General features: G+C 36.4%; 1 protein-coding gene across 1 annotated transcript in view; it reads right to left on the minus strand.

Annotated features, from left to right (window-relative positions):
- Positions 1-12,866, minus strand: part of Otc (ornithine transcarbamylase) — a 66,678-nt gene extending 53,812 nt beyond the window's left edge. Inside the window, exons 1-2 of the mRNA XM_004850027.4 lie at positions 12,637-12,866; positions 741-879 (exon numbers count right to left, since the gene is read on the minus strand). Coding sequence (XP_004850084.1) covers positions 741-879; positions 12,637-12,713 — 216 coding nt within the window. The 5' untranslated portion in view covers positions 12,714-12,866. The remainder of the gene's footprint in view (positions 1-740; positions 880-12,636) is intronic.
- Positions 12,867-16,745: the final 3,879 nt, after the last annotated feature.

Here is a 16,745-nt window from a genome sequence, read left to right on the forward strand (position 1 = left end):
ACATGGTAGTTGGGGTCACTCTTGTCTTCAGGCTGCTCTTTGGAGTTTGGAAAGCTAGTCAACTAGATGAGAAAATTAAGGTCATGTTGAACTTTCTCAACCTGAAACCAGCTCCAAAAAGCTTTTGAACAAGCTTGGAACGCAAAAATGCTTTCATAATTTATCAGTCTAAATGAAGCTACTGCATTAATTAAGCACATTTCAAACAAATTGCTCAAAATGCAGAATAATTCTTACAGCTAAGCACCACATCTCGTTTCTTCTCCTACTTGCCTACCATTTTTTTGCTAATTGAAATGCTTTTATAAATACAATCACATCATTGTGAATTTTTAAATATTGTCCCAATGACTGTATATCTGCTATGCATCCAGAACTGAAATTTGTTGCCAGAAAAAATATTGTCCTTATTTTTTGCTTGATAGAAAATTTATAGAGAAAAGAAGGGAGGTATAAAAATAAATTTCCAGCCAAATGATTCCTTAAATTCTGATCCAGTTAATAATGAATTTCAGCATTCCACTAGAAAGAAGTGCAATTATTTGTCATAGAATAACTGATTTTTGTGCTTTTTTTATATGCCTGTACACTCAGTGATAATCAATTACCTTGACTGTGAGGTTTCATTACTTAGCTACTGTATAGGAATTTTAATGTATTTTCTGTTCCTTCATCTTTGTGAAAACTGCCTTTGAAAAAGCTGATTGGTACTAATGGAAGTCAAGAAAGAATTTGCATACTTCTCTTTTCTCTTTTATTCTAAATTTCAGATCTGCCGATAGCCATAGCATATACTTAATTTCTTCTCCTGTAAAGTTCTTTAGAGTCAGGAGGTCACGGCCCTTCAGCTGTACTTCATTTGGTAGTGGTTGTCCATGCCTACAATAAAGAAAACAACAAAAAGAGGAGAAATATGTATTTTAGGAAAAAAACCTATGTTCTATGACGGTCCATTGTTCTAGAAACAAAACATACCAAATCATACATAGCCTTACGCGTCTCTGCAAAGGGTTGATGCATTTAAACTGATATGGCTGTGGTTTATATTTTAGATATCTAGTATTTTGGATGTGAAAGAAAAAAAATTGTGGAAAGAAATTTAATTCTGATTCATTTGAAATACCCCATATGAGTGGCTTTTCCACTTACTAGTCATTCAACTGCAGGCAAGTTACTTAACTTCTCCCCGCACCAAAATTTCTCATCAAGAAAATAAGTGTTAAAAAAAAAAGAAAAGAAAATGAATGTGATAAATCTTAGTAGACTTGTTATGAGGATGGAATGATTTAGTACATGTAATATAGGCTGTGTCGGGCATATAATATGCATTTGTAAAATTTTAGCTATTATAATTGAAATCATTAGCATATGCAAGCATAATTTGTAATGTATGATAGAAAAATCACTTCAACTTTCCCATCTACTTTATTTCAAAACTATTCTTAAAGATTGCTTTCTTTTTCTTTTTACTTTTTGGTACTGGATGAAAATACAATGGACACTGTAACTTTACTAGTAACTTTCAAAAGAAGTTTTAAAAATCTGCTTATTTTACTATTTCCCCAAAGAATCTCAGTAATATAATGTGTAATAATAATATAATACTAGTTATGATTTTAAAAACTTAAGAAATTAACTGCAAGTTAACAACTTTTCTTTCCAGGTCATATTTGATTCAAGATGTCCTCCTCTATAGGGGGCCCCTCTAAGGGACATGAGCTGTTTCCTATTTCCTTGCCTTCCATTCCTCCAAGTGAGGCCAATGGAAGGTGAGGAGTTAAGAATCAACAGAAAGTCCTGTTCTGTTCTAGCCACCCAGCATTGGTGTGGGTGTTTAAGGCTGACTGTCTTGTCAGTTGCTTTTGGAGAACTCCATCATCACCAGAAATTTCTCACAGGAGTTCTTGATGTAAACAATCACATTTCCTCTGGCCTTAAGCAGATATTCTAGTCGTTTTTGCTGAGATCTCCTCACCTTCCCAGGAGGTCTCTTGGTCATGACCTGAAACAATACCCTACTCAGTCACTTTCTTGGTCTATATTAGTTCATGGGAAGTCCTCCAAGTTCTTTGCCCTGTGAAGAATCAGGTCCATCTTGATTTAGATTCTTCTTTTCTTCTGCTATCAGAGCATCTAATTAGCCAGTACCTTTGACTTTAGTTTTAGTTTTCTGAGGTATAGGCCTAGTAACTTTTTTAAATTTTTTTTTATTTTTTGGTACCGGGGATCGAACTTGGGACCTTATGCTTGCAAGGCAGGTGGCAGCACCACTGAGCTAGATCCCCAGCCCCCTAATATCAATTTACAGTGTTCCCAAGTTCTCCTATGGAAGATATTGGTCCCACTGGAGCCAGTTTTATACTAAGCTTGAAGTGAGGAAAGAATAACTACTTCCTGGGGGCCATATCATGCACAATGTAATACTCTCCAAAAATTCTCTTTCCCTATCTTTTTTGTTTTAACTATTACTTTCTGAAAAGTTTTCTAGTTGAAAAACAATAATTGCATATATTTATGGGGTACAATGTTATGTTCCTATATATGTTTATAATCATCAAATTAAGTTTGTTAGCATTTAATTACCTCAAATATTTATCTTTTTTATGTGGTGAGAGCATAAAAATCCTCTTTTAGCTATTTTGATACATTTAATACCTTATTATTAAATATATCCACTGTGCTATTCAAAGAACACCAGAACTTATTTTTGTATCTAATGGTAACTTTATACTTGTTGAACAACACCTCTTTTTTCCCAATCCACAATCTCCACCTCCAGCCCCGGGTAGCTACCAATCTACTCTCAATTTCTGAATTATCTTTTTTAGATACCACATGTAAGTAAGATCATACGATATTTGTCTCTCCTGTGCCTGGTGTACGTCACTTAACATGATATTCTCTAGGTTCATTCATGTTGTTCCTTGTTTTCTTTTTGTAGGGAAATAGTATTTCAATGTATATATATTCTACAGTTTTTTAACCCATTCATCTGTTGATGAACACTTAGGTTGTTTCTGTATCTTGGCTAATGTGAATAATGTATGCCAAACAGATTTCTGCATTTTCATTTTCAAAACTCTTCTTCTAATTTCCAACCCCTCTCTTAGTTTCTGCAACCCATTTTACAAGCTAGAGGTGGTGACCAATGTGTTCAGAAACTGATTGTCGTGTATCTCCCTTGCAAGTCTCTTCTTAGAGGGCTAGCTTCTCACTTTGGTGTAAGGCAAGAGTTAGTATTCACTGGGCCTGGGCAGAAACTACGACATAAAGAGGCCAATTTTAACTTTCTGTTAACATTGATTGAGTTGGTGCTAATTGTTATTGGTCTATAAGATGGCAGCATGTATTTTATTATTCCCATTGTTATCTGTATTTAACAATAACAAGTATCGTCTACCACACTAGCAGGAGTGAATAGATGAACTGGAAATAATGAATGACTGAGGGCAAATTGTGGTTTACCATATGTGTTAAACACTAATTTTACTAAGAGTATGATATCTGTCATAAAATGATTATGCTTGAATTCCAACTTAGAAATAGCCCTTGTTTTTCTTGAGATGAAGAGTAAATCATGTGTTGGGATTTATGTATGTGGTTGATCTTTGCAATGATAACAAATCACAGATAGGAAAAATCATGAATTCACTCCATTTTTTTTCTTTTTGCCCCATGATGTTAAAATAACTTGCACAAGTGAATATTTTACTAAATATCTAACTTTCTGGCAGAATTAATTGATACAATTACTGTTCAATTGGTGAACAGATTATTTTCAGTAGATATTGTGTGAGACTTAGCTATTTAGAGAGTATGATTAGTAAGGAAAAGAAGTTCCATATGGATTGAGAGTTTGTCAGTTGGTTGGCTAACTGACTGATTGTATGATTTAAGACATTAATGATATATTCAATTATACATACAAATTTCTATTTTCAGATTATATGGGAAACAAAATTTTGGTCAACACTCTTATTTTAAAGATGTACCATTGTCTGTAACATTTTAAAAATATGTGAAGCATAGACTCTCCAAATGACAATTTCTATTTTTTTTTTGGTACCAGGGATCGAACTCAGGTCCTTGCGCTTGCGAGGCAGCCACTGGAACCACTGAGCTAAATCCCCGGCCCCAAATGACAATTTCTTTAAAGCAGTGGTCTTCAATTTTTAAATTACATACCTCTAAGATTGAAAAATTTTTGACTATATGTCCATAATATATATTTACTTTTTTATAATATATATGCTACTATAGATTGTATATAACAAAATACAAACAAAATTGCTTAAGGAGAACAAACTATTTACAAAGTAAGTGTATAAATGTACAAAAACATTTTGCTGGCTAAGGAAAATTATACAACAGTTCTTCATCTTATTCCTTCTGAAACCCTATCCACTTAAAACTGCCTACAATGTCTCAATCATAGTCATCCATTTGGTAATTTTGGAAGTATGATATTTAGGTAAGAAATTTGAATTTACGTAAAAGTTTTGGCTATGAATTTGGCTCTGATAATATTAATTAGTGATAGTTTTAAGCAACACTTGGAATACATAAGTCCTGACACTATTGAGAAGTAAACAATTTGATTGATATTAAGTCATTTTCAAGGTGAACTGGAACCTTCTTTGGGGATCTGTAAAACAGGTTATGCATGTTTTCTCTGAAATGAAGGCGCAGTAGCTTATTAACCTTTACCAATTCACATTTAGGGCAGTTTTGAAAATATTTTTTCTTTTGGAATAAGGTCCATGAAACATATAACTGCAAAAGATAAAGTCTCTTGACTCCGTGTTCTGCAGTAATACATTAGTATTCTATTCCTTAAGTTGTCCTGCAGCATTACATTTAAAAGTGACAAATATTTTGCTGGAAAACCCCATTTCCTATGTTTCAAGGAATTTGGGAAACATCTCTATATCTGTTGAAGTCACATCCATTAACAAAGGGAAAAACAATTCATGAGCTAATTTGAGGCCTTAGTTTTTTGCCTAGACTGGGCTCAAGCTCAAACTTCTGGTTATTTTTGCAGCTCATAAGAGCTGAGTCTCCAAAGTGCTGTACTTTGGGATTCAATATCCTCCTCCACTCTCGATCCTACGAGGTTTTGTTATATACTCTCCCTTCTGAATACTCACAGGAGTACAGGTTTTGCTAAGAAGACTATCATTGATCTTAGAATAGTGTTGTGCTTGTTGTATCTCAGAGAAACAGAATTGGAAATGAAAATGATTTAAGGAAGTAAACTTTTCTCTCCAATTTCTGTGAAAAGAAATATGAAAAAGCAGGACCAACATCTTTTGCTTCTTCAAAAGCTCTACAGGGCCAGGGATGTAGCTGAGAGGCGCTGTGCCTGCCTCGCAAGCACAAGGTCCTGAGTTTGATCCCCAATACAAACAAAAAAACCCCACCAAAATCTAAAACAAAACAAACAACAAAGAAACAAAAGCTCCAACTTCTACCTGTTATTACCACCACCCTCACACAACCCCCACCCCTACCCTCACCCCTGCTGGAAAAAAAAGATTGAAAGATGTATGATGTCTCTTTGAATTCCTCATTTTGTCCTTCAAGAAGCATCTAGGTTGGAGGTGGAGTTAACCTTGTGTTTAGGGTTAGGGTTAATGTTCTGTGGTTGGGATTGTATTGTGAGATAACAGCTCTTTTTATCTGTCTACTGCCAGGAGATGTAAGTATAAAGATAGAAAAAACAGACAAACACCCTGGTTGAATCTTTCCTCTTTGTCAACACTTTTGATTTTCAAATTTCTATAGAATGGAAACTATTTCAAATTCTTCTCCTTGGCACAAGTGATCAGAAGACTCTCGATGATGACTAAACTCCTGATAGCAGCTGCTGATAATATTGCCTTCATTCTTGTTGCACTGAGATTTCACATCCAATACACATTAGCACATAAGCTCTCCCCACCAAAGTCCCCTTAGTCCCTTTGTTTTTTTGTTTGTTTTGCAAAGTGTAAGGACACTTAACATAAAATCTATTCTCCTAGCAAATTTTGAAATGCACAATAGTATATTGTTAGCCATAGGTACTATGAGTATAGCAGATCTCTAGAACTTATTTATCTTAAATAAGCTCTAACTGAAACTTTATATCCACTGAACAATTTAGTATATCCCCCAAACCCTAGCACTTGACAACCACTACTAAATTCTCTGATTCTGAATTTGACTATTTTAAATGTATCACATAAGTGAAATTATATAGTATTGTTCCTTTCAGTTTATTTTACCTGCCATAATGTCCTCCAAAGTTTGCTTTTTAAAAACAATACAGGCAGTTCTGCTTTGTATGGTAGTGAGAAACTGTAAATAGCCATTATATCTGAAACCATGGAAAGCAACCTGTAAACTAATGATTGTTCTGTGACATTTAACAATTTTTGTCAAACCATTAAAAACTCTTTTACTGTCCATTTCAAGTTGTACAGGGAAGTGACAAAAATGACAAGTGTTATGAACAAAATGAAGCTGAAGTGATGGCTACTTAGTACAGTTAAGGAAGGAATCTCATGGGAGATGGTATTTAAACTCCAGTGTAAGGAGAAGGAGGTTGTCTTGAGAACTGAGGAGAGAATGTTCTGGACAGTGGGAATGATACAGCAAGGAGTCCTCTGATGGGAAACCATTTAAAGTACAGGCAGCCTATCCTTTGCATGGTCTCAATATGCATGAATTTCAGTTGCCAGTCTTCTGAGAACACAATTCAAATTTTAGTTATCATTAATTGTAAGTAATTGTATAAAGTGAAACTTCATTGGTAGCTCTTCAGTTGAGAAATCACTGTGTAAATAATAGATGCACAACATGATCTGATACTGATTACATGACTTCTTTCAAAGTCTGTTGGTGGCCTGAGGATGTAGCTCAATGAGAGACCACTTGTCTAGCCTGTTCGAGGCCCTGGCTTCATTTTGTTCATAACACTTGTCACAGTTTTTAATATATATTTATGTTTCTGTTTGTTGCTTATTTTAAACTTTTCATTGTATTATATGATCCATTATGTCAGAGACTCTGCTTAGTTTATTCACCAGTTTATTCACTGGTTTCTATATATCCAGTGCTATTGCAGTACCTGAGCTATGGTAGGGATTCAATAAATATTTTAAGTACATGGATGATTGAATGATATAAGACATTCAGCATATTTCTGGAAATGAATTTAGAGAGATGTGTCATGACAGATTTTCAACATGCTGACCAAATTTTGATAATAAGAAAAGACATCAAGGGCCTCCGAAACAGAATTAATTTGAGGCAAGAGCAAGTGTGGCCTGTGACCTAGTCTGGATACAAGGCTTAAGAGTCAAGGAGGGTAATTGCTTGTGGTTTAGAGTGTTGCTAAAGCTAAAATCCCCCAGGACTCAACCACTCTGAAATAATATTTACCTTACTGAGAATAATGGTTGGGCACATATTCATGAAAGAAGAGCATTAGAACCTGGATTTTAAGTACATCTCTCTGAGGCAAATGCCCAAACCTGGAAAACTGGAGAGAAGACTCAGTGGAACAAGTGGGACCATTTGCCCATAGTACCATGAAAGCTAAGATAAAGGAAAGGAATAGTGATGCACAAACTCCTTTCGTTCATGGTGACAAAAGGGTAGAGAGAACATATTGTACATCTGGTCACACAAATGTGTGAGGGCTTGAGTGATTAACTAGAAAAATATTTTTAAGTGTACCACCATTGAAAAATCATTAGAGTAGTCATCACTTCTCTCAATTCTATCCAGGAGGTGGGGCAGGAAATGTTAGCTTGGGAAAGAGTTGTTTTTTGTAGATATCAAGAACTAACCAGGAAAATTTATCACTGGAAGGAAAGCAAACACAATGGTCCTCATTTAAATTCCTATCCTGTTTACTATCTTCTCATAGACCTCCCCTTGGCTCCAAAATGAAGCCGGAAAAAGCTCTACTTTTCTCCAATTCTTAAGTAGCTTAGGAAAGAGGTGTGGCATAAAGTTACTAAGTTCCTATAGAGACCTCATGCTATAATTATAGACAGTCTACCCTGGTTCATGGGCACCAGAACCAAGGCCAAATCATTACTTTATATCCTTCCTATAAATTCCTTGGGTCTTCTTGTACTAAAGGGTACAAGAAATAAGCCAGAAGTAAACAAGAAATGGTCTCCGTAAACCAGACCTAAACTGCACTGTCATACTTCAGCTCACACATAGTAGGGAGGATACCTTATTGGGAACAACAGTGGGAACCATCAAAACTGTCAAAGTGATGGACATGCTAATTACCCCAAATCAATCACTACCCAATATACATGAATCCAAACATTACATTGTACCTCATAAATATGTACAAATATTATATGTCAGTCAAAAGATAAAACAAAGATTTTTAAAAATATCATTTGTAGTCTGGTTAGAGCCAAAGCCTTTGAAAAAGGCCCGATCGATTCTTTATATTGATTTTATACCTTGAAAAATAATTTCAGAGATTTCTTAACCCCAAATCATTGAATACTAAAAAGCTAAGCCAAAGTAATAATAGATTCTTGTTTTAGCTTTGCCCAAATATCTTCCTAGCTAGAAAATGGAAGTATATCACTACTGGCAGAATGAAGCTTTTCACGGCTGGAGTCTGCATTTTCCAACTCTGGTAAATTGTTTGGGAGATGAGGGAGACTTGTCTATGTTCTCTGATGCAATTGTATTTTGTTGGAAGAAAAAAAATGCTTAATTCAAGTAAAATGTGGTCAGTCAGAAACTGACTTTGCCAGAGCAGGAATGCTAAATGATATTCTGATCCCTATGGAGAATTTGAGATAAAGACTTAAGCTTCTGGAGGTAGCAGACAAAGTCAATGGGCCTTAAGGCAGAGATTTTGATGTTTCTTTAACCTTGAATTAACAGGAGAGCTAAGGCATATTTTCACACTTTTTGTCTTAATTGAGATATTTTGGCTATACCTAAAAATGAATACTGGGCAACAGTAGATTGGCCAACTTAATCAATTTAGGGAGATCAAAGTAATCAAAGCAGGGGAAGGAAAACAGCTGTGACTTTAAATAGCTGAATTATAGTTCTAGTTCAGCCCAGATGTAGGAATAAACTATGACCTAGGGAAAGCCATTTTCTATCTCTGCTTTTAACTCACCATCTAAAAAATTGAGAAAGTAAACTAATCCAGTGATTTTCCATGTCTTTGTCTTCCACAACACTTATGAAGTTTATAAACACAAGATTTATGAATTCCCAATGGCCTAACTTTAATCTCATCTCTACCTTTCCTTTTCAAAAATGGCATATTAGGAAACAAGAAAGGGAGAACAACTTTTCACAAAAATCATGAACTGATTTTGTTGATGTAAAAAAATCCACAAATCTTTTCCAAATTTATTTACTTTATTATTAGCAGTTAAAATAATTTTAATAAAAATTTAGTTGAAACCTTCCTTACTGTTGCCACATATTCCTATGCAATATAAATTATTATTGAAAACTGAGTGACTGTTTCTAAGATACCTTAAATCATCAATATTCTAAAATTGTGGAACTTAATCTGAAAATTAAAGAATTCAAATGAGGACTAACTTTGGGCAGATCTATTATTAAAGCATTAAAAACATGTGGCTTCTTTTATTTTAGTTAAATTACCAAATTACTAAAAACAAAAAATGGGGTAAAAATTCTACTGTTGGCCAAAGAAAACATTATGTCACCATTCCCATCCTAGTATCATGCTCTGTATGCTTTTCTGAGGTCAAGTTAAGATATGATTTTTAAAGGTATTCATTTTATATTTTGACATAAAATATAAATAATCAAAGAGCACTGTTCTCTATAAAAGCACAGATGACCTGCAATTGTTTTTGTGTGTCCACGTGTACATGGATGGGCATGTGTGTGAGATGAAGGGAACATAATGAGTTATGTGAGTTCTTAGAGGTCTGGAATGAAATACCTAAAAACTAGTCACCTCCAGCACCAATCCATAACCTCCACAAAATTGAGTGGCTTAGTTCAATATTCTCTGAAGAAATTTCTATTTGTGAGATGAAATTGAACTGCACTTACAAATTGGTCTTCTCTGATAAAGAAAGAGATCTTTTAGTGATTTCTTCAAAAGCTCTAAGTGGTTTCCCTAACAGGCAACAAATCATGGGACACTATTATCCAAACACAGCAGGCTCCAGAGCCTTATTTGTGAGATGGAAAACCTGTGGATTGGGTGTTTTCACCAGTCTTGGTGTCTGAGCCTATTGATTTTGTATAAGAAAATTAATTGACTACAAATGATTGGTTCAGGGCCCTGTGTGGATGGCTTCAGTCTCACTTCAGCTTTTTTTGGTACCAGAGATCAAACTTGGCACCTTGCACTTCTGAGGCAGGCGGCAGAACCACTGAGCTAAATCCCCGGCCCTAACTTCAGCTTTTATTTTATCATGTCCATGCCAATATGGCTACTCACTTCAAAAGTCCCTGTTTTGTGACACTATCAAACCCTAACCTTTTATTTCCTATTACGCTATAGTAGTGAAGTTATGTGGTATGTTGTGTAAGAAAGGCCCTCCACTTTTCCCAAGGGTTGCAAAAGTGGAAAAGAACTCAAATCTTAGTGGAAGGCTGAAAATCAAAGTATAATACAGAGTTGACGGAGCTTTTTTCTGTTGTTGAGGGAGTTTGTCAAAGGTTGAAGGTCTTATTAACGATCAATAATTTTGAATTCATCTAGGTGGCAGGGAGCACAATTATATAATATGGTAGGAAAGAAAAATACCCATGTCACATGTTGAAATCATTTCAAGGTTACTTTTCCATAGAAATGTACTATTGAGTTCCTTACAACCTGAATGACTTCAGACTTTCATTTTTTTCAAACAGTAAATACAAGTTTGGGCTGACTTAACCATACTTTGGCCCACTGATAGATAGCTAGCCAGGATTTTCAGAAATATAGTCTGGCTACCAGATGCAGACAAGAGAATATTAGTGTATTTCAAAAAAAGCCCAATTATTTGAAAAAGGTTTTACTTGTAAAATTTAACCTACAATAATTGTAAAAATATCATTGTAATTTTCTAAGAAGAGTATAAGTTTAAATTACAAGTTTTGGTTATTCATTCATTTGAGCATTTACAACTCAGTGATTTTTCTTTGTTAAAAACTATGAAATAAATTTTAATCATACTTTTATCTGATGTAGCTCAGTGGAATGGAATAATAAAATAAACAGTGTCTTTTACTTTACAGGTTTCACACACACTATCTCATTGATTATCATGACTGTGACTTCATGTGGCTGGAATGAAATATCTCATTTCCTTATTTACTACTGTATCTCCAACATCTTGCATAGGACATAGCAGAAAGTAGGTGCTCAATGACTATGTGTTGAATGAATGATTGTATAATGCAGGCAGAGCAAATATTATCCTTTTCCTCATTTTATAAGTGAAGCAGTATTCACCTTTAGGAAGTCAGGGAGGTTGTTTTGAGCTTGGTTTAAATTTTGTAAAGAGGGTCTAGAAAAATTGTATCTGACTGTCAACATGCAAGTCTTCTAGAAGCTTTCTGGTAATGATGTCGGCATCTAATGACCTTGCTTACTCAGCTAACTGATCTCCCCTCCCCTCCCCCCTTCTTCACTGACACCCCATGCCAATTTCAAGCATATGGTCAATGACTATAAACAGAATTTATGATTTTATAGTGAAGTAATGGGAGACAACGTCCTTTGCACATGCCACCAACAATTTCAGATATGAATTTCAAACTTAGATTTGAAAAATAATACTGTTATTCCTATTACATATGTGTTAGTTACTTTTCTCTTGTTGCTAAGACAAAATACCTGACACCAAAGTTAGAAGGGAAGGGGTTTATTTGACTTACTGTTTGTAAAAGTATTAGTCCTTAATTGGCCTACCCCAAAGGAGGGATGACAAACAGGCATGGCAGATCAGAAACAACATGGTGCGCACAAGGTAGAAAAGGTAAAAAGAGGAACTTAACAGCATTTCCCTGCCCCCTTTACCTTATTCAGACTACTTAGGCAGGTAGAACCCACACCCTTTATCCTAGTGCCCTTGAGCCTAGCATTGCACCATGAATCAATTCCAGCTTCGCACACTTTAGATCAAGCCCATGACCACATGCGGCTTTGGGGGGACATCTAGACTCAAACCATAACAACATATAAGGTTCCTTTGTACCAGCTTTGTATTTACCTAGCTGCTGTCTGGAATCTGTTTTATCAAAAGAATAAATTTCTCCCAACACCATAGAGTGATGCATTGTTTTCTGTCACACCCAAATACAAGCTGAAGGCCCTGTGTAAATTCGTTCCTGTAATTTCTTTCAGCTCATTTAGAATGTACACAAATGGAAGATATAAAGAATATTTAGTCAGTACCTGCCACGGTTAGCCCCCCCCACACACACACTGTGCACGATAAAATCAAATTATGGGACTGAGAAACAAAAGCTCAGCTGGAATTAAAGACAGCTGTCTCACATAAGAGTAGACTGTGGCACTACACCCTACAGAAAGAGGCCTTTTGTGGCAGCTTTCTTTTACACAATACAATTTCATTTATCACCACAATTCCTAAATCAAACCCAAGTCTGTTCATCACTTACCGAAAATTTCGAACCACGATATTGTGACCATTTCTCAGAGTAGCATTGTTCAACAGGATCCTAAAATTAAACAGCATTTTCTTTTGGTAGTGAAAAAGACGACTCTATGCTCTTGAAAACGCCACAGGAAGTAAGCCAGTGTGGGCTACCTAAAAGCTAAGAATTCTTTTGAATGTAGAGAGGGAGCAAAGGTCGTTAACTACCCTTTAACTGTAACTTCAGCTATCTTACTTATCAGATCGTCCTGGTTACAGATACTACAGGGCAGGGTACAGGGGTATTTGAACTTTAAGTCTAATGCTGTGTAATTGCTGTGTATTTTTAAAGAAAAACTCCTGGCTATTTCCATGCCCAACCTTCTCATTTTTTGTAATTCATTATGCTGCCACATGCTTGTATAAAAATCAGTTGACAAGTACTCATTGAGCATATAATATATGCAAGGCACTGCCGTGCTGGCTGCTGTGAAGGGACCTAGAAATAATTCATTCAGAAAATGTGAATTGGCAGTATAAAACCCTAGATGCAGATGTGACAGCCCTGGGTATTTGCACTGATTTTTGCATTCGTATCTCTCAGTCTCAGCCTTTCCACAAAAACAAATAGAAATAAGTGACCTGGAAATTATTTTTGGATGGCAGGAAACTAGAGAGGCAACAGACTTATAATTTTAAAAAAGTCTGTCCTAGAGCTCTCCTTATGCCTTGCACATTGTAGGTCTTCAGTAAATAAATAGTTGCCTATTAATTCAAGCAGGAGCTTACAGTTGGTAGAAGTGAGGGGCCATCTGCAGCTCCACATTCATTCATTTTTCTACAGTAATAGGTTGGATGTTTTCAAAATCTATGCTATGTCAGACACTGAGCTAGATTGAAATTTCAGAGCAGGAGATGGAAATGATCTCACCTCTGCAGAGTTTATATTTCAATAAGGATGACAACATTAGTTAATAAATATTCATAATACAGCCTCATGGGAGAGGTCCAGATAAAGATGTCCCACATCACAGAGAAGGAGGAACGCTCTAAACATGGAAGGGTGAGAGGCAAGGGAGGAAAGAAAGGGGGGTGTCTTCTCTCTTCTAGCCTATTTATTTGACTTAAAAAACCCAGGTAAGCACTTGCTAGAAGTTTGTTGAATCCCCCCCCCCAAAAAAAATGTTACTTAAAACCTAACTATGGCCACTTCAGAGGCAGAGATAGTTATGATGTGACAATTATTAGCTAGGAAATAAATCTTGACACTATTCTTTTCTACTTAAGGAGAATGATGTGGGATAAAGAGAGGGTAAGACTAAAATTTCCAAACTCCTGCCAAATCTTCTGTTCTGGAAAGAATATTCCACTCAGAAGCAACTCTGTGTAAAGGCACAGAGAAGTAGGGAGTGAATTTGCCAAGTAGAATAGATGGCTGCTTTGTTTGAAAAAACAGTAAAGCATCTTTGAAGAGGCAAAATTGGGCTAATTGTTGGATAGCTTTCAGAGAGTAAAATTGCTCATGTAAGACAGGGAGGGAAATTGAATGTTTTCATGGAGTCTGAGGGGGAAGAGGCCAAGCCACATGCTAACAGAAAGCTCTTATTTTCACTCTGCATGTTTAGTAAATTGTGCCACCCACACAAACAGCTCATGTGAGCAATGCTTGGGGAAAAGTCAAGAAGTATCTACAGTTTCATGCAAGAGGATGTAGGAAGCAACTCATAAACACTCCTAATTCTAAGGAGGTGGGAGTTTAATGCTAAGGGAGACTAAGGAAACCTAATGCCACCGATAGAGATTGGAAGAGAAGAGGTGCACCATAAGTGGAAGAGATTAAAGGCAATCTCAAAAGTTAGGTGGATCTCAGCTAGCCCACTTCTGCTCCATGAGCCATGTGTGGAGTCTGTTTACTTCACAGGCTTTGATGTTCATCTTCAGAATTCATCCAAACGCTCTTACTGACCCCTTCATGATTTTTCTAATTCAACTTCAGCTGCCTTGTGTGGCTCCCTACCTCACTTCCATTGTTCATCCAGCCCTCCATTTATTCATTTTTTTCTACCACCAACAGTAGTTGTGCTAGGTCTCTGTGCTGGGTGGGTTCTAAGAGATATAGTGATAAACAGGAGAGATGAGCCCCTTACCATATGGAGTTCAGTGTTTCAAATGACTCCAGAATACAATTTCTGTCTCTGCAGTTTGACCCCATACATCCTAACCAAAGGAGATAGTCTTATTCTTTTGTTTCCAATCAAATGAGGACTGATCCCACCCCCACCCCAGCTTAGCCTGACTAGGCTGGCAGTCACCTTCCATCATCAGAGGAGGGGATTGGATGTGTTTCCTGATTGAAGTGGTATTGATTGTCGATGAATTGCAAGGATTGAGGAATTTTCAAAACTGAAAGAAACTAAAGCATACCTTATAGTAAAGGAAGGAACCTGTGAGTAGACTCAGAGGAAGAAACAAATAGAGTATTCTGGGTAACACCAAATGACTCATAACTGGAAGGATGGATCCACCCCACCCAATGACCATTTCAGTGAAGCCCTATCACCACCAAGTACACCATGAAAATCATAAAACCACAAGTGTCTATGTCCTGTTAGTATTCCCTTGGCACTCAGTCTTCCCCTACATACCTGCCTCTTTTTTTAAAAAGATATTTTAACACCTATTAATTGTACAAATTAATAGGATTCACTATTATATATCCATATGTGCATATATCATGAATTAATTCTGTCCACCTCCGTTCTTTTATCCCCTCTCCTTCTCTCCTCTCTCTTTCCTCCCCCCAGACCCTTGCCCAATCCTTTGTAGTCCCTCGTCTACATTCAGGTAATCTTTTTTAATCAGTGTATATTAGTTATACAGATTAATGGGTTTCATTTAGGCAGGTTCATCCATGCATATAGCATACTTGGATAATTTTAAATTTCTACTCATCCTGCTCCCTTCCTCTTCTCTAATAGCCTCTTCCACTTTCATGTCATTCTCCCTTTTTTGGCTTCCACATATGAGAGAAAACATACAATATTTATCTTTTGGAGTCGGGTTCATTTCACTTAACATGATGATTTCCAGTTCCATGCCTTTTCCTGTAAATGACATGATTTTATCCTTCTTAAAGGCTGAATAATAATTAATTGTGCATATATACCATATTTTCTTCATCCATTCATCTGTTGCTAGGCACCTAGGGTGATCCCACAGTTTTGCTCTTGTGAATAGTGCCACAATAAAGATGCAGGTATGTTTTGTATGCTGACTTCATGTCATTCAGATACATACTCAGGAGAGGACTATCTAGATCATATGGTAGTTCTATTTTTTTTTTGGTACCGGGGATCAAACTTGGGACCTTGCACTAGTGAGGCAGGCGCCAGAACCACTGAGCTAAATCCCCGGCCTGGTACTTCTACTTTTAGTTTTCTGAGGACCCTCAATACTCTTTTCGATAGTGGCTGCACTAATTTATATTCTCCTCAACAGTATATAAGGGTTCCTTTTTCACTGCATCCTTGCCATAGTCTATTTTTGTATGATAGCCATTCTAACTGGGATGAAATGGGATCTCACTGTAGTTTTGATTTGCATTTCCTTCATGACTACAGACATGAAGCATTTTTTAATATATTTAATGTTTGCCTTTTCTTAATGCAAGGACTCACAGCTGTTTTCTTAAAGGGAAATTCTCCATATTCCTTTCCCTTTTGTGGGCAAATATGAACTATGTTCTATGGTCTCTTGAGTTCTTCAGTGGAATTGACTCCAGTTGCCCAGAGTAGCAACCTGCTCACCAAGGCACCCTGAAGTAGCTGTGCCTTCCCTTTCCCATATCACTTCCCTCCCTGCCATATGAGTGACTCCTGATATCATCTTCCCTATAAACTACTTGAACCCAAATCTCTTTTTCACTATCTGCTTTTGCAGGAATTGAACCTTTGTCAACCATTTTTCAACTGTTTCTTGTTCTCTTCCCTCAGGCCCTCTTATTTTTGACTTGGTACCCGGGCTTTCAGTGTCAACATATTAGTCTTCCATCCCATATTGTACCCTCACTCTGAAGTTTAGAACGAGAGGTATACTGGTAAATGTTTAATAAACAGCTCTTCAAAAAAGCTCTGA

This window comes from Heterocephalus glaber, unplaced genomic scaffold, assembly GCF_053883595.1.
Source record: "Heterocephalus glaber isolate CG9 unplaced genomic scaffold, H.glaber_assembly_v1.0 deba00001547, whole genome shotgun sequence".
Taxonomy (NCBI): domain Eukaryota; kingdom Metazoa; phylum Chordata; class Mammalia; order Rodentia; family Bathyergidae; genus Heterocephalus; species Heterocephalus glaber.